This window comes from Callospermophilus lateralis, chromosome 2, assembly GCF_048772815.1.
Source record: "Callospermophilus lateralis isolate mCalLat2 chromosome 2, mCalLat2.hap1, whole genome shotgun sequence".
Classification (NCBI taxonomy): domain Eukaryota; kingdom Metazoa; phylum Chordata; class Mammalia; order Rodentia; family Sciuridae; genus Callospermophilus; species Callospermophilus lateralis.
The window spans coordinates 74,683,440-74,707,787 of NC_135306.1; the positions used below are offsets into that span (position 1 = coordinate 74,683,440).

Below are 24,348 nucleotides of genomic sequence, written 5' to 3' on the forward strand. Positions count from 1 at the left end.
ATGAAAGAAAACATTCAACATTTCCTATCTGAGTCTGGTTTATTAACTTATCATGATATTCTCCAGTTCCATCCATTTACCAGAAAAATGACACAATTTTATTCTTCTTTATGGCTCGGTAAAACTCCATGTGTAGATACACCACATTTTCTTTATCCCTTTGTCTATGATGGGCAACTCAACTGACTTCATAACTTGGCTATTGTTACGTATCACTATCTACACTCTCCCTTTTCTTGTGTTGACATAAGATGATACAATAACAATTATGTAGTGAGCTGAAGCAAGATAAATGACAGGGCATTTATAGGCTACTACATAAGGGTTACTGCAATAGTCAATCCGATGACAAAAACTACCACTGACTAACAGGTGCGTAGCATACAGTGTGGATACTCTGAATGGAAGGATGATTCACATCCTTGGTAAGATGGAGCAGGATGGTACAAAATTTCATCATGCTACTCAGAAGGAGGTGCAATTAAAATTTATGAAATGTTTATTTCTGGAACTTTCCATTTAATATTTTCAGACCATGGTTGACTATGGATAACTAGAACCTCAAAAAGTGAAGCTGTGGATGAATATGGTGTGGGGACTACTGTATAAAGATGGCTTTGGCTGAAGATTTTTCCTTGAACACTGATGAACCAGGAAGAACAGAGAGAGGGATTCAAGAAAGGAATTTGGGAAAACAACAGTGTCTGTATTAGGAATTAGAAATTTCATTGCCCTCTAATTAAAAGAAGTTAAGATAAAAACAACATCTATTTTATAATGACCTATTTGTATGCAGTCCTGAGAGAGATTCTACAGAGTACAAATATAAGTTGTGGTACTTACCCAAAACAAGCATCCAATCTAGTGTAGAAGTCAAACATATTCAATTCAACTGCACAGATATATATATTTATCACCTAATATGTGTAAGAATAGATACTGATAGAACATCAATATATCATATTGTATATGTGCAACTTAATAAAAATCACTTTTTCTATCAAGAATTGATATTGATCTTGATATTGGAAGTTAAGATTAACTGAAGTAAAGTCCGAGCCTACAAAAGGTTTACCATCAGTAAGGAAAATTCAATCAATGTTATACTTTCCAAGGGGCTAGTTCACAAAGGATTAAGAGAGCCCCAGAGGAAAGAAATCACTTAAAGACAGATTTTCTTTCCTCTTTTTGTTTTGTTTGAGTGCTTGTAATGTGTAGGCACCCTGCTAGGAGCTTCAAATGTATGCTCCTGTCAGTTCTCACAAGAAGACTCATTCAGGTGCTATTATTTTCCCCCATTTTAGAGATGAGGAAAGGAACGGCATGCCCAATAGAAGGTCAGAAGACTGTTTATCCAAGTCAATTGTATCCTCATTTACCTTTGCCATGGTTGGATCGAAAGAGTTGTAATTATTATTTTATATTTAATCATTAACCACCTTTTTCTGACTCTGCTCTGGATTCCTCAGGAATTGACCGTGCATTACAAGGAAGAGATGTATTTTGATTTCCTCTAAATAGCTGACCACTCAACATTCCTTTCTCCAAGTCTAGATGGAGCCATTCTTATGAAGCAATGGGACACAGCAGATAAGCAGCATCTAATTTATTATTATTATTATTTTAGCAGTAGAAAAAGCTACTAAAATTCTGGGAAGCTTGAAGACTGTGAAACATAAGTGTATGCCTCCTGTTTTGAGCACAGTGATTTGATTACTGTGGGTCCCCATCTTGGTGTTTTGGGTAGAAACACAGGGAGACGGAGTCTGTGGAACATCTAATATGCAGCTGGTTTGGGGAGGATTTGTTGCTATTTCTGTGATATCTGATCCATCCTAGAACAGCATACGACCTCTAATAGGAATATAACATCCAATAAAACAGCACCCACGTGTTGAGAATTGTTTATAGATTAGCATTAGTGGTTACTGCTTTTTCAAATATGGTAGATGTTCATGAAAGAAAAAAGTTTGAGCAGTAATATCTTTTGGTTTTTTAGTTATTGTTGTTGTTGCTTTGTTTTATGGTGCTGGGAATTGAACCCAGGTATGTTCTTCCCTGAGCTACATGCCCAGCCCTTTTAATTTTAAAACAGGGTCTTGCTAAGTTGCTGAGGCTGGCCTGGAATTTGTGATCCTCCTGCATTAACCTTCCAAATTGCTGGGATTATAGCACTGCACCTGGCATAACATGTGCTGTTATTGTGATTGTTTAAAAGGCAACAAAAAACTTAAGGTGTATTCAAATTCATAAAAATATAGAGATTTAAAACTCAAGTAGGAGAAAAACAGTTGTCCTTTAAGGGCTAGAAGTCACTGTCTTGGGCATCTGCAAAATACAGATGAAGTTCCAGAACTTGTGCATGACTTACAGTTATCTGGGCCAAAAACTTTCAACATGAAGTGCTTTAAATTTAGCAATTTAATACCTATGGCCATTCCTTATCAAAAGAAACATGTATCTTCTTACATTAAAAAAATAGGGTCTGGCATTGTGGCTCAGCAGTAGAGAGCTTGCCTAGCAAGGGCGGGACCTGGGTTCGATCCTCAGCACCGCATAAAAATAAAGACATTGTGTTGTGTCCATCTACACCTAAAAAATAAATATAAAAAAATAGTGAAATTATACTGTATACCTGTAATCCCAGCTATCTGTCTGAGACAAGAGGATTGTGAATTTGAGGCCAGCCTGGGGAATTTAACATGACCCCATCTGAAAATAAAATTTTAAGAGGGATGGGAATGTAGCTCTGCAGTATAGCACTCTGTGTTCAATACCCGTACCCCCCACAACAAACACCAAGTGAAATAATATTAACCAAAATGTTGTGTAAATACAAAGAGAGGACAGAAGAACAGATAATGGGAGATCTCTAGAGAAGGCTGCTTTTAGCAAAGTGGTTTCTGAAAAATACCTCTTAAAAGCTTATGTCCACATAAAATCCTGCACATAGATGATGACAGAAACTTTATTCATAATCACCAAAATTTGGAAGCAAACAAGAGCCCTATAGTAGCTGTGATTATCAACTTTTCATCATTATAACAAAATGCCTGAGAAAACCACCTTATAAACAGTAAGGTTTTATTTTGGCCCACAATCTTAGAGGATTTACTTCATGACTGGTTGGCTCCATTGCTTTGAGTCTGTGGTGAGGAACTCATCATGGCAAGAGTACATGTTGGAAAGAAATTAATGAGCTCATCACCAAGAAGCAAAGGAAAGAAAAGGAAGAACTGGGTTCCACAATCCCTTTTGAAAGCACAACCCAATACCTCACAGACATTTAAGATCTAAACTATAGCCATATATCAATGGATAAATTAATGGGCATTCAGTGTTAAAAGAAAAACTGAGCCACATTTAAATGTTAACTAATTTATTTGAGCATTCAGTGATTTGTGAACTAGCACCAAACTGCAAGTGGTTTAATACCCCCCCCAGGGGGGGGCGGGAGATAAGAGAGGAAACTTTTATAGGATGTTTGCAGAAGCAAGACAAAGAAACTGTGTTAGATTGGTAAAGTGGAGGTTAGTTGGTGGTTTCTGATTGGCTAAACCTAAGTTTCCTTTTACTGCTTATGTTGAGTTTCAGTTTGCTTATGTGGTATCCAAGGCATCAGAGCCATCCCAGCCTAATGGCCTAAGTTGTTTTTAACACAAGACAATGGAATAAACGAACTACAAAGCCATGAAAAGACAAGGAGGAAAGCTAGATGCACATTATGAAATGAAAGAAGCCAATCTGAAAATGTTCCCTCCTGTGTGATTTCAACTATGGAACGTTCTGAACAGACAAAACTGTGGACAGTAGAAGAGAACAGGGGTATTTAGAGGTTGGTGGGAAGGGTGGGATGACTCGGCAGAGTACAGAAAGTTTTTAGGGCATTGAATTTTTGTGTGATACTACAGTGATGGATATATTCGTTATAATTTGTCCAAGTCCATAGAATGCACAACACCATGAGTGAACCTTGACGTAGACTATGGAGCCTGGGTGATACTGAGTGTCAGTGCAGATTGACCAATAGTATCATGCACATGTACCTGGTAGAGGATGTTGATAATGGAGAAGGCTGTGCATGTGTGGAGCAGAGAGCATGTGCAAATCTCTGTAACTTCCTCTCAACTTTGCTATGAATCTACAACTGTTCTAAAAGATAAAATTTAAAAAAGAAAGAAAACCTGTGATATTCCCAACAGTTCTTAATATTCACTTTTTAAAATTTTTTTAGTTGTTAATGGACACAATACCTTTATTTTTATTTATTTTTTTAATATAGTGCTGAGGATTGAACTCAGTGCCTCACATATGCTAGGCAAGTGCTCTACCACTGAGCCACAAACCCAGCCCACTTATTTTTCATTTAATAGTGATCTTCAATAGATTTCTTTTCCCTTGTTCCTTGAGTCCTTGTCTTTGATTTCAGCATTTCATCCAACATCCTCTGAATCTCATAAAAAGAGTTGGAAGGTTTCTTCATGCTGTATCTCTTCAGTTTCTTTATCAGAATTGCTCTTCTTTAATGTCTAGGTGTTCTTCAGTATCTGCAGAGGACTGGTTCCACCCCCCACAGATACCAAAGTCTTCAGTTGCTCAAGTTCCTGATGTAAAATGACCTATTTGCATATAACCTATGCACATCCCCCAGTATAATTCATATCATCTCTAGATTACAGATAATACCTAATCTCAATGCAAACACCATGTAAACAGTTATTATACTGCATTGTGTAGGAAACAAGGACAAAGAAAAATGTCTGTGTGTTTTATAGTAAGTCTAACTATATAGTACACGATCCACTGTTGGTTGAATCTCAGATGCAAAACCTGCCTCTATAAACAGTCAACTCATCAGGCATGGTGGTGCACACCTGTAATTCCAGCAACTTGGGAGGCTGAGGCAGGAGGATCACAAATTTAAGGCCAGCCTCAATAACTTACCAAGACCCTGTCTCAAAATGAAAAAAGAAATTTTGAAGGGCTGGGGGTATAGCTCTGTGGTATAGCACCTCTGGGTTAAATCCCCAGTACCATTTAAAAAAAAAAAAAAAAAAAAAGAAGCATAAACAGTCAACTACATTTCCTGGAGGTCTTGGCCTAGACTAGTATTGAAAATTCCCTGGAAGTTGGTTTGAACCACATGGCCCAAAGCCTTCAAAATTCCCTGGAAGTTGGTTTGAATCACATGGCCCAAAGCCTTCATGTACTGCATACACAGTTCATATTTCTGGTGTGGCCCATCCCACATTGAATCACCTAACAATGACACTCCTTGAGATTAGTTGCAAAGAAAGTCTAGTGCTTTCTGTGACCCCAAATTCCTTACTGTACATATGGGAACAATTAATATGTCAAATGTTCATTCAGGTAAAAGATGTGATATCTGGAGGCTGAGGCAAGAAGATCTCAGGTTCAAAGCCAGCCTCAGCAATTTAGTGAGGCCCTAAGCAACTCAGCAAGACCCTGTCTCTAAATAAAAATATTTTTTTAAAAGGGCAGGGAATATGGTTCAGTGGTTAAGCACCCCTGAGTTCAATCCCCAATACCAAAAGAAAGAAAGAAAAAGCTGTGATATCTGAAAATGCATTAAATTTCTTGAACTTCAAATTTTTCAAATCTAAACTCTCAGTGATCATATAATGCATTTCTATCTATCATGTTGTCAAATGTATTGTTTTGTTTTTGTTTTTGTTTTATGAGGTGGTGACTCAGGGGTGCTTTACCCCTGAGCTATATCCCCAGCCCTTTTTATAATTTTTGAGACAGGATCTTGATAAGTTGCCCAGATTGGCCTCAAACTTGCAATCTTCTGGCTTAGTCTCCCGAGTAGCTGGGATTACAAGTGTATGCCACCATGCCCAGCTGTTAAATTTATTTTTAAGAGAGACTTGGTCTCTCTTAAACAATGGTTTGCTGGTCATTGTTTTCCATCATATTTTAAAAAAAGCTAAAAATACTAATATGTAAAGAAGCCTGATCTTAGCTTCCCTTTGGATATTATTTAGTTCCTCTTCTTCTACCTGCTTCCTTCTCTCATTTTTCTTTCTTAAAATCACATTTAATATGGTTTTCATTCATTCCCATCTTATTTCTTCCCAACACACAGAATACAATTTTGTTTACTGAATGAATACAGTAAGTGACTGAGAACAATTCAATGTATCTGAGTTAATTAATTTAAAAATCAAGTGCTAGGCAGAGTGGTGCAGGCCTATAATCCCAGTGGCTCAGGAGATGGAGGCAGAAGGATTGTGAGTTCAAAGCCAGCCTCAGCAATTTATCGAGGCCCTAAGCAAATCAGTGAGACCCTGTCTTTAAATAGGCAAAAAAGGGCTGGGGGTGTGGCTTAGTGGTTAAGTGCCCCTGAGTTCAATTCCTGGTACCCACCCCCCAAAAAAGGAAAAATGCCATATAAGAGAGAGTCCTTCCGTGGCATCAGGATTAAAGAAGACTCTGGTGCATTGAGTGGTTGTCTGCATTTCTTCACCTCTTGTACATCCCCCCACCACCATACCTGTGACTTTGCAGTTAATTCCCACTAGAGGCAGAATGGACTTCACTCCCCTGCCCAGGGCGTTGGCCTGGTATATGTGAATTGCTTTGGCCTATGCTGTTAGCAGAAGAGAGATAGAGGCTCACATTGTGCCTGTCCCCTTGTGCTTCTATCTTAGCTATGAGAAGAGCATGCCCCAGTGGTACCCAGGAGAATGCAGGGATGTGGAGACATGGCCAAGGGTGCAGCTGGGAGCCCTGCCCGCCTGGACCTGCTCCCCCTATAGAGTGACAACAAATGATTGCTGCTGTAAGCCGAGGAGTTTTTTTGTTTGTTGGTTGGTTGGTTGGTACTGGGGATTGAACCCAGGAGTGCTTAACCATTGAGCTACATCTCCAGTCAGTCCTTTTTTGTACTTTATGGAGAGACAGGATCTCATTGACTTGCTAAATGCCTCACTAAAAATTGCTGAGGCTGGCTTTGAACTCTCGATCCTCCTGCCTCGGCCTCCCAAGTCACTGGGATTACAGGCGAATGCCACCTGGCCTGGCTGGCTGAGGAGTTTTGAGTTGAGGCAAATTATTCCCCAGCACTATCACAGCCCTACCTAGTCCCAGGATAATTATGGGAGATGGTTGAAATTGGTATCTATAGTTCCGTTTTCTCCCAGCTGGTTTATTATCATCCTCTTCCACAAGTTCCAGCTCTTCTCTTCAGCTTTTCCTTTCCAAGAAACATTATCTGTATTTCTCTTTTTTCCCAAAGCCACTTGAGAGGGTCGGGGTTTCATATTTGCCGTGTTCACTTACCAGTGAGTGATTTCGATAATGTGTTAGGTGAGTCATTCAGAGACACTCTACATGCAGACATCAGAGGCCACCTGGAAGGAAGTCAGCTGCACAAAGACTGCAATAACACGTACTGAGAATATATTTAGTGTCGTGTGTGAGTGTTCTATGCACGCCTTTGAAGAAACCGTCGGAGGTCAGCTGAGAGTATCAAAAGAAAAGGGGATTCCAATTTTATAGGGCTTAAACCTTTATGAGCTTTCTGAAAATATTTTTTAAAATTTATTAAATGTTTAAAAGAAGATCAAATTGAATAAAAATAATTTTTTACTGTAAAGTAAGTCTCTAGCCAAAAAAAAAAAAAAAAGGAAAAAAGAAAAAGTAATGACAATCAGGGGATAAAGTAGGAAATCAGAAGATGGCTAAATTATGTACAAACAACCATTGTACCTAAACAAACCAAACTCATAAAGATCAGATCTATCCTTTTCTTTTGATTTTTCTAGGGTTTCTTTTCACATTTCCTTATGGATTCATTTTTTCTTCTGCCCTTCCTCCCCTCCTTCCTTTCTTCATTTTATTTGTTTGTTTGTTTGTTTGTTTGTTTATACATACCAGGGATTGAACCCAGGGATGTTTAACCACTGAGCTGTATCTCTGGCCCTTTTTAATTTTGAGACAGGGTCTTGCTAAGTTGCTTAGGGCCTTGCTAAATTGCTGAGTCTGGCTTTGAACTTGAGATCCTCCTGCCTTAGCCTCTCAAGCTGCTGGGATTACTGGCATGAGTGGCCACCACACCCGGCTGCCTCTTCTGTTTTAGACCTCATTCTTGGCCATCCAGTGTGAGTCATCTGTAGCTGGTCAACTTCTCCAGCTAGCTGCCCTCTTCCTCCCTTCCACAGGGGCTTTTATGCAGAAGACAGCATATGTGAACGCTGCAGCTCTCCTTGCCAAACATGTGTGGGAAATGCCACCCACTGTCATTCTTGTGAAGGAGGCCTTGTCCTGGACCAGGGAGTGTGCCTGAAAGCCTGTCCTGAGAGGCACGTGGCTGTGGAAGGAGTGTGCAAGCACTGCCCAGAGATGTGTCAGGAGTGCATCCATGAGAAAACATGCAAAGGTACCTGGCTACATCCCAAAGGCAGGGCATGGCCCCAATTAGCCCTCACGGCTCCGAGCCACTACCTGTAGACAGTTGGGGGCAGGGAGGGGTGTCAAAGAGAATTGTGAGAACCAGTCTCTCTGCCTTTACCAACATTTATCTATTTCCAGACCCATTGTTGAGGAAATTGAGGATTCTGCAAATTAAGACAAACAGCATTTCTCACACTCACACATAACGGCTACACAGGGCTAAGCACTCTCCCATGCTAGCAATACAGATAAGAACCAAAAGACCCCACTGTTTTTGTTGCTGTTGTTGCTGATGCTGCTGTTGTTGCAATGGGATTTGATTGTGGAGCCCTACTGCTAAGCTACATCACCAGGTCTTTTTTTAATTTTTATTTGAGACAGGATCTCATTAAGTTGCCCAGGCTGGTCTCAAACTTGAGATCCTCCTGCCTCAGCCTCCCACCTAACTGTGATTACAAGCATGCTCCACCATGCCTGGCTGTTCCTACTCTTTTAGCACAGAATCTTACCAGAGACTGATTATTAACAAAGTACAGAGATAGTTAGGGAAATAAAATTATTATAAAAAAAAAAACAAGAAAGAAGACTGAGAATAGCACTCTGGCTATGAACAGTTTTTTTTTTTGTTGTTGTTGTTGTTGTTTTTCTTTTTCCTGTAGTATTATCTCCTGAGAAACACTATCCAATTTCCTCTCCAAAATACCACAGACTCAACTTGCCTGGTGCAGCCCAATCCAGAGGATTCTCTTGATGTGGCGTAAAGTGTTCTCTAGTCTTCCTCCCCAAATAGGAAAAGGAACACAAATACAATTAACCCACAATGCATTCTTCATCCTGATTAACCAGCTACTCATAAATCTACTCTGTTAATGAATGAAAAATTTACTAATCCAACAATCCCCAAACTGCCTTCTGTATTGAATAGAGTGTGAGATACTTGGTACAATTTTTATCCATTTATTATTTATTTATTTTTCAATCTGGAGGTTGAACCAGGGCCTCATATATGCTAGGCAAGATCTCTGAGCTACAAACCCAGCCTTTGATACAATCTAAATATCTGTTATTGTTTTCCGGATTTTTCAAACAATATCTCCAGTGTCCCAGTCGTCACTGTTTGCCACAGCACTGCGTTGGTTTTTTTTTTGCATCTCAAAGGGTCATTCCTGCACATAAATCCAGGATTATCTAATCAGGCTACCATGTGCAGCCTCCCCCACCCGAGGTAGGGCTTGTTAGACACTGAGCATATACTCTTCAGGGTGGGGATGGGGCAAATGTATACTCAAATCAAATAAACCAAAGTGGTGAGAAAATGGGCTAGCCCACTGCAAAAGCAGTGAATTCCTTTCTCTAATCCCTGAGGATAACTTGCTCCCTCCTCCTTCCCCCAGAGTGCATGCCTGGCTTCTTCCTGCACAAGGACATGTGCCATCAGTCCTGCCCCCCGCACTTCTACCAGGACTTGCACCAGTGTATCCCGTGCCATGAAGACTGTCTGGAGTGTATTGGCCCCAAGGAGGATGATTGTGAGCTCTGTGCTGACATTTTTACGGTCCTCTACAATGGGCTGTGTTTGAATGAGTGTCCATCAGGAACTTACTATGAAGAAAAGACTAAGGATTGCAGAGGTAAACATTTCCAGGATGCATGGCCCAGTGCAGCATCCCAGGGATCCTAAAGAGATGGGTTTCTGCCCAGACAAAACAGGCTCTGGAGTTTGCATAATCCCCATCCCAGAGTTTAGCCCCCCCTTAACCTTCCCATTCAAAAAAGCCTCTTTTGAATCTGTGCTCATTAAATTTTTAAAAATGAGTAATTCATAGGTTTTGATCACGTCAACTTCATTAGTTACAAATCACATAGACCCTCACCTTAATGGTGGATATGAACTGCCAATCAAAAAGGATTCTCATGTGAAGATTTCCGATAGAGATGAGGAGCCTTCAAAAGTCACCCTAAATGGAAAATTTTCCTTAAAATTTTAAGCTATCATAGAAGTTCATAGCATAAGTAAACCATGTTGCAGAATTCTCTCTGTGCCTTTTGCCTCTCTTCATGGTTTGCCTTCTGGCTGCTCCCCTCCTTCCATCCTTACCCAAATCCCCATCCCATCTCCCACTCAGCACTCCAGTTCCTACACATTCAAGAAAAGATCTGCTATTATTTGTATCTCCTTACATTTTAATGGAACGTGGGTAATTTGCCTCATTAATTGTCAGGGAACAGAAAAATAAAGTATCCAGTGCTAGAGAAATTCTCAAGGGAGAGAAGTGTTTCCCAAAGTCCCAGGATGACTGCCCACACCTTTCGTGAGGCACTGGGACAGAATAAGCAAGAGCTCTTGTTAAGGGCCACCATTCAGCTCCTGAGCCTATCCTTTCCCAGTCGAGTGACTCAGAATCTCCAGCTACAATTTCCTGGTACAGATGAAAGGAGGTGATAATAATAACAGTGATAAAAACACAGATCTATTCATCTAGGAAGTGCTTGTCAGAGATTGCTTTGTGCTGGCGCTCTTCGGGGCCTGGAAAATAATACAGATAGGATCCCTGTCCTCAAGGAGCTCACATTCTATTGGGAAGAGAGACACTAAAGAAGATAATTCAAGCAAAAGAAATAATAATAATAAGATAGGAAAGGGGCATAGGAAGATGGGCAAGGTGGAATTGAAACTTCAAAGAAACTGACCTGGGAAATATCACTGAGAGACAGAGGGAACATATATGTCATATGCATATGAATACATATGCATATGTCTGAGAAAAGAAAATTCTAGGCAGAGGGAATGACAGCTCCTAAAACCTGGAAGTGAGAGTGAATTGTTCTCATTTTGTTTGACTAACAAATATTTACTGAGTGCCCGTTATATGACAGGCCCTCTCCTGGGCACTGTAGATTAAGGAAAGGATATGACAGAGACCTTTTTTTATCCATGGGTAATTATAATGTTATCCCAACAATAGCCATCTAAGTGGTAAACTAAATGTACTGTGAGAGGTGAGCAGTAGAGGGTATGATGGTTGGAAAGGCCACATGCCAGTGTGTGACCACACTGCTCAGGAATTGCTTGCCATTATTTGGCTGTAGTTGGGGTAATCATGTAAACCTTACTGATATTTCTGCGTTGGCCACTGCAGGAAGGAGCTCTGTGGATATTTCAGAGAAAGCCTTGATTTTTTTCCTCTCATTTTGCAACAAGAATGCTCCACCCCAGAACCTAAGGTCTATGCCCAATTCATTTTAGGCACAAAACCCTAGAAGTCTCTAGAAGAAAGGAGTTTATTCCCTAGAGGAGTACACTGGCTTTCTCTCAGTATCTGCTTCCCCACATGCCCACAGATTGCCACGAGTCCTGCCACACCTGCTCGTCTTACAGCGTCTGCACAAGCTGCCAGGAAGGCCTGAGGTTGAACAGCCACGGGGCCTGTGTGGCTCACAAGGAATGTGCCCCCATCGAGTACTGGGATGAGACAGCGCACAGGTGCAAGCCCTGTCACAATAAATGCTTCCACTGCACAGGACCCGCAGAGGACCAGTGTCACACCTGCAGGGGGGACAACCTTCTTCTCAGTGAGTGACTTCCCTCCACTCCAAGAGGCCTTTTTCTCTCCCTCTGGGAAACTACCTGGCACCATGCTGGGTGCCCAGTAGATATTGGCTTCTTTCTAATTTTTTTTCTTTAACTTTTGTTTGGGAAATTTTCAAACCTACAGAAAAGATACAAGAATAAGAATACTACAAAGAACATCATACATACGTCTTTTACCCAGTTCACCCACTGCAAATCTTTTCCCCCTTTGCTTTATTATTTCCTCTCCTCCGTGTGTGTGTGTAGGGATATATTATCCATACACACTTTTTCTGAACCATTTGGAGGGTAAGTTACCTACATTGTGGCCCCTGTCCTACAAGGACAGTTTTTCATATTTCCTAAGCATATAGATACTTTCTTATCTAATCACAGGACAGTTGCCAACTCTAATAAATTTACATTTATACAGTACTTTACTATTTCTATTAAAAATTTTCCAACACCCCTTTATAACAGAACTTGTTCCAGAATCAGGCATTGCATTGCGCTTCCAAGTCGCCTTATCTTCCTTTACTCTGGAATGCTTCCACAAACTGTCTTTGTATTTTTTAATATTGATGTTCCAGAAAAATACAGCTCCTATTCCTCCTCTTGAGTTGGTGTGCAGTTTCCCCATGATTAGACTGAGAGGATTCTTTCTCAGTCAGAATAGGTGATGTCCTGCCATCTGAGAATCATATCCAGATACATATGCCCCTCATCGGTGATGTTGATTAACACTGACCATCTGTCTAGACGTTTATTTTCTCTACTTCATAACTACTATTGATTCCCTTGTAATTAATGAGCAGTCTGTGGAGAGAATGCATTACGAACATGTAGGCATTCAACTCCTCATCAAAATTTCCCCCTTGATTTATCATCCATTAATAAATCCTGAACAATGTGTGGTGCAATCCCAGGTGGGCTGCCTCCAGATAAGCTCTGAAGGTGATTGCTGGTATGAGGCTGTGTTCTCAGGTTTCCTGGATGCCATGATTAGACTAAATACAAGCCCGGAGGAGCTACACTTAAAGAAGGAGTTGGAGTGGCGAGAAGAAAGAGACAAATATGGAGAAGACTAGAAAGTGTTGGACTTGTCTTCCCAGTCAGTAGAGTAGACCTGAGAAGTGAGGTACTCAACGTTCACATAGATAGCAAGTTTTTCCACTTCTTGCTGAGATATCACCTTCCAGGGCAGTGTTCTCCTACTAAGACACAGGCACATCTATGCTCAGTACCAATCCCGACCACCTGACCACAGAAGACACTGAAGTCACCAGTCTTTTCAACCCATTCATCTTAGTTCCTGTTATACAAAGCTCAGTAAATTTCTTCCCCAGCCACTGCTTCTTCATGAAAATATCTCAGCCAACCAGCTCTCCCATATAATCAACCATTTTGACCTTCTTTTCTAATTACCTCTAATCTGCAGTGCCACTGGTGAGTCTGTCAGATGCCTTCACAGACAGTGGTCTCTCCTTTAAGTGGGATACCGATTAAACAAGAACTGAGGCTTCAGTACCGGTGCATAACAAAAGAGATGTCCCCAACAGCTGAGGACAAGAGTTGCCCAGGCCTGACCTTCTCACACTCGTCCATCCCACCCCACTCTACACACCACCGGGATCAGGCTATTGTAAACTATGTGGTTATTTGGAGGATGGGGCCGATTGCCTGATGCTGCCCCTGAAGATGGCAATCCTAATCCCCAGATCCTGTAAATAGATTGTCTTCAAGGTAAAAGGAACTTTGTAGCTGAGATTTAATGAAGGCTCTTGGCATGAGGAGATTCTCCTTGTGTTCCCCAGACAGGCCCAGTATAATCACAAAGGCTAGTAGAGAAATGCAGGAGGATCAGAGTTCCTAGTATAAGGCAATTAATGACAGAAGCAGAGGAGTAGTGGGGGAAAATGCTGGAGTAGTGGAGTAGTGGGGAGGAGAAGCCCAGGAGCCCAGGACTACAGGAACTCTCTAGAAGGTAGAAAAGCCAAGAAGCTCTTTCTACTCTAGAACCTCTAAAAGGAACTCAGCCCTGAGGATGCAGTTCAGATTACTGGCCTCCATAAGAGTAAGATAATACATTTGTGTTGTTTTCAGACATCAAATAGGTGGTAATTTATTACTGCAGCAATAGGATATAGTACAAATATCTTCTTTAGGGGATTTGGGCTTCCCCTTGTTGACAGAATATACCAGCTGGACAATGAATCATTGTCACATCTATAGTCATAAAACTGGGGTTTCGGTTCTATCAACACAGACCACTCTGACCTCTGATTTCTCTGAACCCCTATAGCCTTTTGGTCAATTCTATTTCTTGGACATTCATCTTCACTCCAAAGTGTCTCCAGCACAGCCCACAGGGGCACCGTCTCTTTCCCCTTGCACTTCCTCTCCCTCTTTCCAGGCAAGAGGAGGTGTGGGAGCCACAATCAGGCTTGATTCCAAACACTCTTCTCCCCCCTTGACAGACACCACCTGTGTGCAAGACTGCCCAGAGGGCTACTACGCCAGGGACAGCCACCTGTGCACGCCCTGCCACATCTCTTGTAGGACCTGTGATGGGAGTCACAGTACACAGTGCCGCTCCTGCCGACCGGGTTGGTTCCAGCTGGAAAATGAGTGCCTGCTCCAATGCAGAGAGGGGTAAGATGCTCAGCACGTGGGTTCATCTGCTTTTTATTGCTGTAACCAAAATGCCTGACAAAGGAAACTTAGAAGAGGAAAACTGTATTTTGGGCTCAAGGTTTTGGTAGGTCAGTCCATGGTGGGCTAAGTCCACTGCTCTGGGCCCAAGGTGAGGCAAAGCATCATGGCAGAAATGTGTGGAGGAGGAAGACTGCTCAATTCATGGCAGCCAGGAAGCAGAGAGAGAGAAGAGAAGGGGCTGCAAGAAGATGAACCCTTGGTCATGCCCCCAGTCATGACCCATCTCCTCCAGCCAGACCTCACCTGCCTACAGTTTCTACCCAGTCCATTCAAATGGGTACAGCTCTCAGAACCCATGCACTTCACCTCCAAACACTCCTGCACTGATACAGGAGTTTAGGGGAGCATCTCATATCCAAACCATAACAACCCATTTCTTCAGCTAACTCTTCAATCACTCCAGATACAAAACCATTTTGCACATGTGGAAACAAAGACTCTGAACACAAATGAAGTCAGATTGAATTCTCACTACTAGTAAGGAGCAAAGGTGAGCCTACTCACATGAATGGAAGAGAAACAGGAGACGCAGAGTGACCCAGTGAGAGAATACGAAGGGTCTGATGGTCAAATCAGACTCATGTTATAGATCTTACCCAATGCCCAGCCTCGCTGATAGCACTGCCAAGGCAGAGGCAACAACACCTCCCTTCCTCAGAGAAGCCCAAGACTGTTAATGGATGTTCTTTTCCTTCAGTTTTAGGATTTGTTCTGATTCAGGTTTATATACAGGATCTAAGCTATGCAAATGAATCATTGATTTTACGAAAGAAACAATTTCCGTTAACATCTACATTTATACCCCATTAATTCTGCAATCTGTCAAACCTTCCATAAATCCACAAATACAGGATTAGTTATCATACGCAACCTAGATACACCTGATGTATCCTCCTGGAAGCATTTCAGAGATAAAGAGTGTGTTTATCAGAAGGTCTGGTAACAAGCATAATTGGAAGAGTGTAGCTGGATTACACACACACACACACACACACACACACACACACGCACACACACACACGCATCCCAGTAAAGAGAAAGATTGATTATAGAAATGTTGCTCACTGCTTCCCAATCAAGAACCTAGTACACTGAGAATTTCCAGACCCTGATCGAAGGGCTCTATCCTTGGACTTTCCCTAAAGTCTTTCACCCAAATTGGCACATCTGTTCTTTTCGGTCATAGCAATCTCTGCTTACTTCATCTGTTATAGTGCTACATACCATCTTACATTTCTATGTATCTTCTTCCTTCACTCTCTCATTTATTAAATACATATTCAATTAGAGCACATTATTTGTTTGAATAATGTGAGTTAAGACAAATTTTGTTCTTTAAGACCTTATTCTTATTCCTGTATGTCTTTCCAAGAAAATTATAAGCTCCTGGGGAGTCCGGGGGAACTCCTACTGTTATACTTCTACAACATTCCATGCAGAATTATAAACATTAGAAGCTCTTGAAAAACACCAGCTGTGTGGGTCAGTGAAGAAAGGACCTTACCAGACAAGAGTGGGGGTGAGCCTACCTGCTTCACCCTTCCACTTTACCCTAAGAAGGATGTATAAAGATCTGGATCCCATGTCAAGAATCTCCATCTTTCTCACATGCAGTTTTTCGTTACTCTCAAGTACATACACACTAAAAGAGGGGTGTGATCCTGTGATCTAAAGAGAATGCAGATCATGGAATTAAGAAAATGTTTCCACCATGTGTGAAGTTATCCACGGGACAGGAGGAGAAGCGTAGGTTTCTGTGGACCTCTTTAATGTGGAAGAATTGGAGAAAAATTTTTTAACAACAAAAATTATTTTTTACTCAGACACCACCCCCATGATAAGCTCATATCTTAGGAAACATAACTTGCAATAAATATACTCCAAAGGCAAAGTTATGTGAAGGAGCATTAGGTTCCTTCATGAATCAACATTGGTAGACTAACTTCCTACCAGAAAGACAAGCCTGAGTGCTTCCTGTTTGGGGGCAGCTATGGCAGGAATTAGGGAAACACAACAGTTCCTTCGTTGGGAGACTTTCACTATGACCTGCAGCAACTGCCCCACAGTCTGAGCAATGAGCGTGTCTCCAAGCAAGAAAGAGTTCAGTCCTAAATCCATGATCATGAGAACCAGAATGCACTCACAGCCGACTTCCCCAGCAGGAGAAGCTTCAAACACTAATTAGTGACAGGAAAGATTTCCCCTGATGTGCACATTCAGCACAACCTACAACCATGATGAGTGTTAACTGGTAGTTTAGATTGAAAAGGAAAAAAGAGAAACAAGGCCACAAAAATAAAAACTGGTCTTTTCAGGAGACATACTTGGTTTCAAACCCTTTCCACACCACATTTTATCAAATTAAATACAGTAAGGCTTCCACATGAGCCCCCTGGCCCTACATCAGTGACAGAACCAGTAGTTTATTTCACTCAGGTCTTAGCTACTGCATTTCAGGAACTTCAAAGAGCCTGGCAGGATTGTCCTTAATGTTTCCTATTGGAGAAAGTCTTTCTTTGGTCTTTTAATTTTTTGACCTGTTCCTTTTCCTATGAGAGAGATTCTGCCCAGGAACTTATATGTGCAAGCTCAGAGTAGGAAATTTCCCCCAATGCTCTGATCTTTATTTCTCCTGGACTAGGGCTCAAATTTCTCTTTCTGACTCTGCTGGTAGTTGCAAAGCTACTGGTGCAGGAATAGTGGTTCTGCAGTCAGCAGGACAGGCTCTTAGATTTAGCCACTTTCTCTTTACCTCCTGCCAACTGTCTTCTGTCCACTTTCTCTTGATATGCTTCTCTTCCTGTTTTCCACCCACATATTCAGCATAGGTCTAGATCTGAGAGCTTTCTGCATGTCTGCTGGTATTGACAGGGTTTCAAGTGATTCAGTCCATGGTCTACGGACTCTGTTTCTCTGGACCTGCAATGAGGCAGAACATTAAGGTAGAAGGGCATAGGATGGAAAGTTCCTTAGTTCATGGTAGCCAGGAAGCAGAGAAAAAACTGGAATATTGATGAAGTAGCATTCCTTTTGTAAAATCAGTGTTCTGCATCATGATATGTGCCTTGTGTGTTAAATGTCTTGGAAAGGCAGGTATATGATTCTCTGTGTCTCAATACAATAATGATTCTGATGTTTAGCCTCACAGAGGGTTCTCTGAGTTTCATGTTTCTGTCTGTGTTTATGCATAAGATCCTCCCCAAGGCTCTGAGGATCAAGAGATTTCACAATCCCCTCATCTTAAACCACTGCTTAAGATGAGTATTTAAGATAAGTCTTCATCTTAAGCAGTGATGTTGGAGTCTTCTTTCAATATGATCCATAAAACTCCCCACTGCCTTTCTTTTAGCATAACTCTTTGATAAATTTTAAAACCTATTTAGAATTGATCAGTCTTCCCTCACCATGGTTCCTCTTGATGCTTCTCATCTTTATAATAGATGAGAAGAGAGTTTACTAAGCATTTCCACTCACAATGTATCTTTACATTATGATTTGATTTTACAATGGTCTCATGAGGTTGGTATTAGTCTATTCAGTTTTGTTTTTGTTGTTGTTTTGTTTTATTTTTGCAGAGTTGGGGATCAAACCTAGGGCATCATGCATGCTAGGCAAATGTACTACCAATGAACTACATCCCTAGCCTTTCCTTAATTTCTCCATTTTACAGATTAGGAAACCAAGGCTCAAGAAGTTAAATGACTTGCCCATACTATAGTGATACATGCATAGCAATGTTAATAGCAGTGCAATTCACAATAGCCAAATTATGGAACCAGTCTAGATGTCCATCAGTGGATGAATGGAAAAAGAAAATATGCTAAATATACACAATTGTATTTTATTACCATAAAGAAAAACAAAATATTATCATTTGCAGGAAAATGGATGAAACTGGAGAAAATCAGGCTAAGAGTAAAAAACCAGACTCTAAAACTCAAGGATCACATGTATTCTCTCATATGTGGAAGCTAGAGAGAAAAAAAAAGGAAAGAAAAGAAACCTTGTGAAAATAGAAGAGAGACCCCTAGTGGAAAGGGGGTTGAGGCAAGAGGAAGGGAGGAAAAGAGGAGATGCAGATACAGAGAATGAAGCAAAATAAACTATGCCATGTTCATGTAAGAATATATCACAATGGATCCCATTATTATTATATCATTATAATGTACCAATAAAAATAAGTTTAAAATTTTAACCTTCAGCCTGGAAAGGTGGCACATACCTGTAATCTCAGTGACTCAAAAGGCTGAGGCAGGAGGACCAAGGGTTTGAGGCCAGCCTCAGCAACTTAGCAAAGCCCTAAGCAGTTTAATGAAACTAAAAAATAAAAAGACTGGGGATGTAGCTCAGAGGTTAAGGGCCCCTGGATTCAATCCCCAGTACCAAAATAATAATAATAATAATAATAATAATAATAATAATCATCATCATCTCGTTTGGAAGCTAGAGAGGAAAAAAGAAAAGGAGGGGCAGGGATCTCATGAAAATCAAAGAGAGATCAGTAGAGTAGAAGAAAGGGACCAGGGAGGGGAAAAGGGGAATTAATGGGGAATAAGTGATATTATCCAAATTATACACTGTGTGCAGTGGTACAAATATATAACAACAAATCATACCATTATGTGCAATTTAATGCACCAATAAAATATAGGAAAAAAATAGTCTCCAAAAATCTTTTCAAAGGAGGTTACATCTATTTGGTAAAGGTTAATTTCACTACATGTCACTTTCTATTTCAAGATGCTTTCAAAGTTAAGAAGAACCACTCAGAGGTCCATGTAAAAATGTCTTCAATTCCCCAATCCCATTCAACACAGCTTAAAGCTTGAATCTGGAGCAGTGAATAGAAGAAAAAGACAGAGGTAGCTAACAATTACCGGTGACTGCTGCATCTTTCCCTAGGTGTATCCAGAATAATCTTCACAGCTAGCAAGGAACGGATTATAATGCCCACTCTACAGATAAGAAAACTGAGAATCATTAAATTTGCTAGTATCATAGAAATGAGTTTAATGAGTAAAGTTAGTAAAGAGGCTAAAGTCACCCAGCTTGTAAATGAATCCTGTATGACTCATTGTGTTTTTTCACCACACCCAATTTAGGAGCAAAGATTAGTATAATCAGCCCTTCACACCTGCAGGTTCCACATGGGATCAAAGATGGAAAATATTTTTTAAAAGAATTGCATCTGTACCAATAGTGTACAGACCTTTTTTCTTGTCATTATTCCCCAAAATATGTAGCATGACAACTATTTATTTAACATTCACACTGCATTAGGTACTGTAAGTAATTTAGAGATGATTTAAAGTATAAAGGAGGATATTTGTAGGTTATATGCAAATGCTACCCTGTTTTATAGAAAGGACTTGAGCCTTCAATGGGTTTTAGTATCTGTAGTGGGTCCTGGAACTAACCCCCTGCAGATACCCAGGGACTGCTGTATTCCATCTTCGCTCCCTTTGCTTTCAGATATTATGCAGAAATCTCCACTGGCCAGTGTAAGAGGTGCCACAAGAGCTGCAAGGCATGCCAGGGTCCACAGCCCACAGACTGCCTGTCTTGCGATACCTACTTTTTTCTGCTCTCCTCCAAGGGAGAGTGTTATCGCACCTGCCCAGAGCATTACTATGCAGAAGAAAACACCTGGACCTGTGAGAGATGTCATCCGACTTGCAAAAAATGCAAAGGTGAGAGTGTATCTGTGTTTTTGCACGTGCAAGAGGGAAAGTGGAAAGGTTCCCCTTCTGTTTTGTCCCTGTCTCCCTCCTCCCCACCTTTGGCAGTTTCTCTGTTTCCCAGCCTGGTGCCCAGGCATCAGCCCTCTCTGTTCAGTCAGCCTCTGCATCTCCCGGTGACGTCTTGCTGCCCCTTCAGATTCCTCATTCTTTAAGGCCCAGATACAGCATGGTCTCCCCTAGGAGTGTTGTCACCTTGTCCATCTTCCTTCTCCACCTGTTGCATTTGCCAAGGGAAGTTCAATATTTTCTTCACTCTAAGAACTCCCTAAGACATCTGCCTCAAACTCTCCCAAGCCCCATTCCTATTTTCCAGATACCTACTTGTTTGTTGCACAGATTCTTAAAATCGGTGCCAGTTCTCCCATTGCCCGGGGTAACACCTTGAAATTATCCTTGACTCTTCTTTTTTCCTTGCTTCCTGCCTACCTCCATAGTTCCACCCCAAGAGCTGTTGTCCCATCTCCTAAATATTCCTCTTAATATTTTTCTCCTTCTCCATGCTCATTATCCTCATTTTCCATTTTTAACATTTGTTATCAGACCTTTGAAGTAGCCAACAAGTCACACTGACCTTTCCCTGCTACCAAGTTATCCTGAACACTAGTGCCTGAGTGCTTATTCTGAAATTCACATTTGCTCATTTACTCCATATCCTGCCATAACAAGATGATTACAGTGAATTATTCTCTTTTTATTTAAATATATATATTTTTAGTTGTAGATGGACACAAGACCTTTATTTATTTATTTTTATGTTGTGCTGAGGATCGAACCCAGTGTCTCACACGTGCAAGGCAGGTGCTCTACCACTAAGCTACAGCCCCAGCCTACAGTGAATTAATTATTCTTAACATGTAAGAAATAAATGCTTCTGTAATGTTTTAATTGATAAAACTTTCTAGGTAAGTATTAATGACTGGTAAGGTACATAACTGTTCTGCTTTAAAATTATCTTAGATAGATAGATAGATAGATTTTTTTTTCTTTCCAGTAGTGGGGATGGAACCCAGGGTCTCAACATGCTAGGCACATGCTCTACCTCTGAGCTATATCCCAGCCCTTTTTAGTTTTTGGTTTTGGTTTGTTTGTTTGCTTATTTCTTCAGTAGTAGGGATTAAATAAACACTGAGCTACATCCCTAGTTCTTTTGAGATAGAGTCTCAATGAGTTACACAAGCTGGCCTCAAACTTGGGATCCTCCTGCCTGAGCCTCCTGAGTCTCTGGGATTACAGGCATGTGTTACCATGCCCAGCTTAACCCCAACTATTTTTGGTTTTTATTTTAAGACAAGGCTTCCTGAAGTTGTCCAGGCTTGTAATGCTCAAACAAACTTGTAATGCTTCTGCCTCAGCTTCCAAAGTCACTGAGATTACAAGGCATATGCCACTGCATCTAGCTACTATAAAAAAATTCTATAATCAGTTGCTTCTTTTTTAAAATGCTTTCAATATTGATGGGTATTGCACTGAATTTTCTCTGGAGGAGACCCTTTCTGTGTCCCTAGGTCATCCCGTTTGTGAGCATGCATTTATATACAGCCCTTCAATGAGCATGCAATCAATGTTGTCCCCTTTTTTTTCCCATTGAGGCATCTCATTTGTATGTATGTTTTACTTTCCTAGAAAAATAATACCAGGATTTTCCCTCCTATGTGTTTTCGCCTTGCTTCTTCGTGGTCCATGATGCCAGTTGAGGCTGTCAATACAGTGAAACCAAACTGGCAGGATGGGAGCAGATCATTCTGCCATTTTTCTAGGTCTTTGAACTACACATCAAATCGATAACTGACCCCTCCACACTTGTTTAACCTGCCTGTGAGGTTCACAATAACTTTCCTAGCTCTGTGGTCATTGACGATTTCAGATTCACCCATGTAACCAGACTTCATCATTACAGTTAGAAAATGGATGATGACTTTGAAGAACAGCCTAATAAGGATCTAGCACTTACCTCTCTTTGGGGCATTGTTGATGCTCTTGAGCGCATCAGCCAGGACAGTCATGCACACCGTTACGGAGACATGGAAAGATGGCAGAAAGAGTAAATGTTCTTTATTTTTAAAATCTTTCTCCGTTCAGTCTCTTAAATTTCAGTCTTCACCAGACATGGTGGCACATGCCTATCATCCCAGCAAGATTGCAAGTTCAAGGCCAGACTTGCTGATCAAGACCCTGACTCAAAATAAAAAATAAAAAGGGCTTAGTGGGTAAGTCCCCCTGGGTTCAATCCCCAGGACCAAAACAACAACAAAAACAGTAAACTTTCGTTTTAACTCTTCTTCTGTGTATTCTAGACCCACCTGGGACTACACAGAGCCACCAGATATGCCATGCTCTTTCATGCTTCCCCGTTCCTCTTCTTGAGGAACAGCGCTCTAGGGAATTCTCAGAAACTCGGCTTGGACAACAGCTGCTCTGTGGAGCTTCTCTTAGCCCTCCCAAAAGTCATCTTCCTCCTTCTTCCTAATTCTGGAGTTGAACAATTTATTGCAGTATTTTTTTTTTTAGATTTTAATTAAACATATCCTTCTCTCCTACTAATAGTATCTCTAGTGTGAGCAAGGATCATACAACATTCATTTTGTGTCCCCTGCTTAGTCCAGAGTGCAACACATAGTAAGTGCTCATAAAGCATAAAGCATTGAATAAACGAATACACACGTAGGAAGCAAATTCATCCTAATGTCTTTTTGTAAATTGGAAAATATTCAGCTATTAGATCTTCAGATATTGCTTCTCCATCCTTCCTTCCAACCTCCTTTTCTAGAACTCCTACTAAACATAATCTAGAGTTTCTTATTCTATCTTCTATGTCTCCTTCTTTATAGTTTATCTCTTTGACTGCTTATGACTTCTACTAGAATAATTCTTCAGCCTCTGTTCTATTTCCCCTCTGTTCTATTTCTATTTGTTTCTGAGTGTGTTTAGTCTAAATTCCACACCATTTATTATCTTTAATTTAGGTGATTATTTTATTTTTAAGATATTAATTGTTTCTTTTTATGCCTATTTTAATTTTATATTTTCCTATTTGTTTCATAATTTAATATATGTGTGGATGTTATGTCATTCATTTTTTAGTATCTTAAATATTAATTTTAAAGCCTTTGTTAGACTTTTCTATGAAATTAATACTATCTGAAGTGAATTCATATTCTAATTGCTGAGTGTGGTTTGTGTGTATGTGTGTGTGTGCATGCACTAAGAATGGAGTCCAGGACCTTGCCCAGGCTAGGCAAGCACTCCACCACTGAGCTGCATTTCCAGCCTTTGTTATCTTCCTTAACGTATTCTTTGGAGTGTTTGTCTTATGAGAGATTTTGTTTTGATTCTTTATTCTGCAACTCAGGAGGCTGAGGATCACAAATTCAAGGCCAGCCTCAGCAAATTAGTGAGACTCTGTCTCAAAATAAAAAGGTCTGGGGATATAGCTCAGCACCCCTGGGTTTAATCCCCAGTACCAAAGAAGAAAGAAAGAAACATTTTTATGGAGATTGGGGAAAACACTAGTGATATCATAAGCATAATTTGAAAAACTATACAATTTCTCAAATTGGGTTTCATATTTCCTGGATGATTTTAAGAATGATGGTTTTGAGCATTCCCAAGCTCGAAAGTTCATCAAACACAGTATCCCTGATATAGTATTCCAGGAATTTCTGAGAGTGTTTGGGTGAATTCTGAAGACATCTGAGTGTTTGTGTCTTTTCCTTAAACCCTGGAACTTGCCTATTTGAAGTTTTCTGTCTGTGATGCTCATTTGTTCTGTTGTCCTTTCTTTTCACATCTCACATGCCCTTGAATGGAGAATCTGGTGCTGTCCTCTCGTGCTGCAACATGTAGATTACAACATTTAGGGACAAGTTTTTCTATTAGGTTATAACTTGGGTAGAAAAACAAAGG

The 24,348-nt window shown here is 40.6% G+C and overlaps 1 protein-coding gene and 1 pseudogene across 1 annotated transcript in view; one reads left to right on the forward strand and one right to left on the reverse strand.

Annotated features, from left to right (window-relative positions):
- Positions 1–24,348, forward strand: part of Pcsk5 (proprotein convertase subtilisin/kexin type 5) — a 429,480-nt gene that overhangs the window by 393,165 nt on the left and 11,967 nt on the right. Inside the window, exons 31-35 of the mRNA XM_076846064.2 lie at positions 8,187–8,404; positions 9,813–10,049; positions 11,761–11,991; positions 14,467–14,641; positions 20,177–20,394. Of these exons, the coding sequence (XP_076702179.2) occupies positions 8,187–8,404; positions 9,813–10,049; positions 11,761–11,991; positions 14,467–14,641; positions 20,177–20,394 (1,079 nt within the window). The remainder of the gene's footprint in view (positions 1–8,186; positions 8,405–9,812; positions 10,050–11,760; positions 11,992–14,466; positions 14,642–20,176; positions 20,395–24,348) is intronic.
- Positions 22,065–22,448, reverse strand: LOC143390981 (small ribosomal subunit protein uS8-like; annotated as a pseudogene).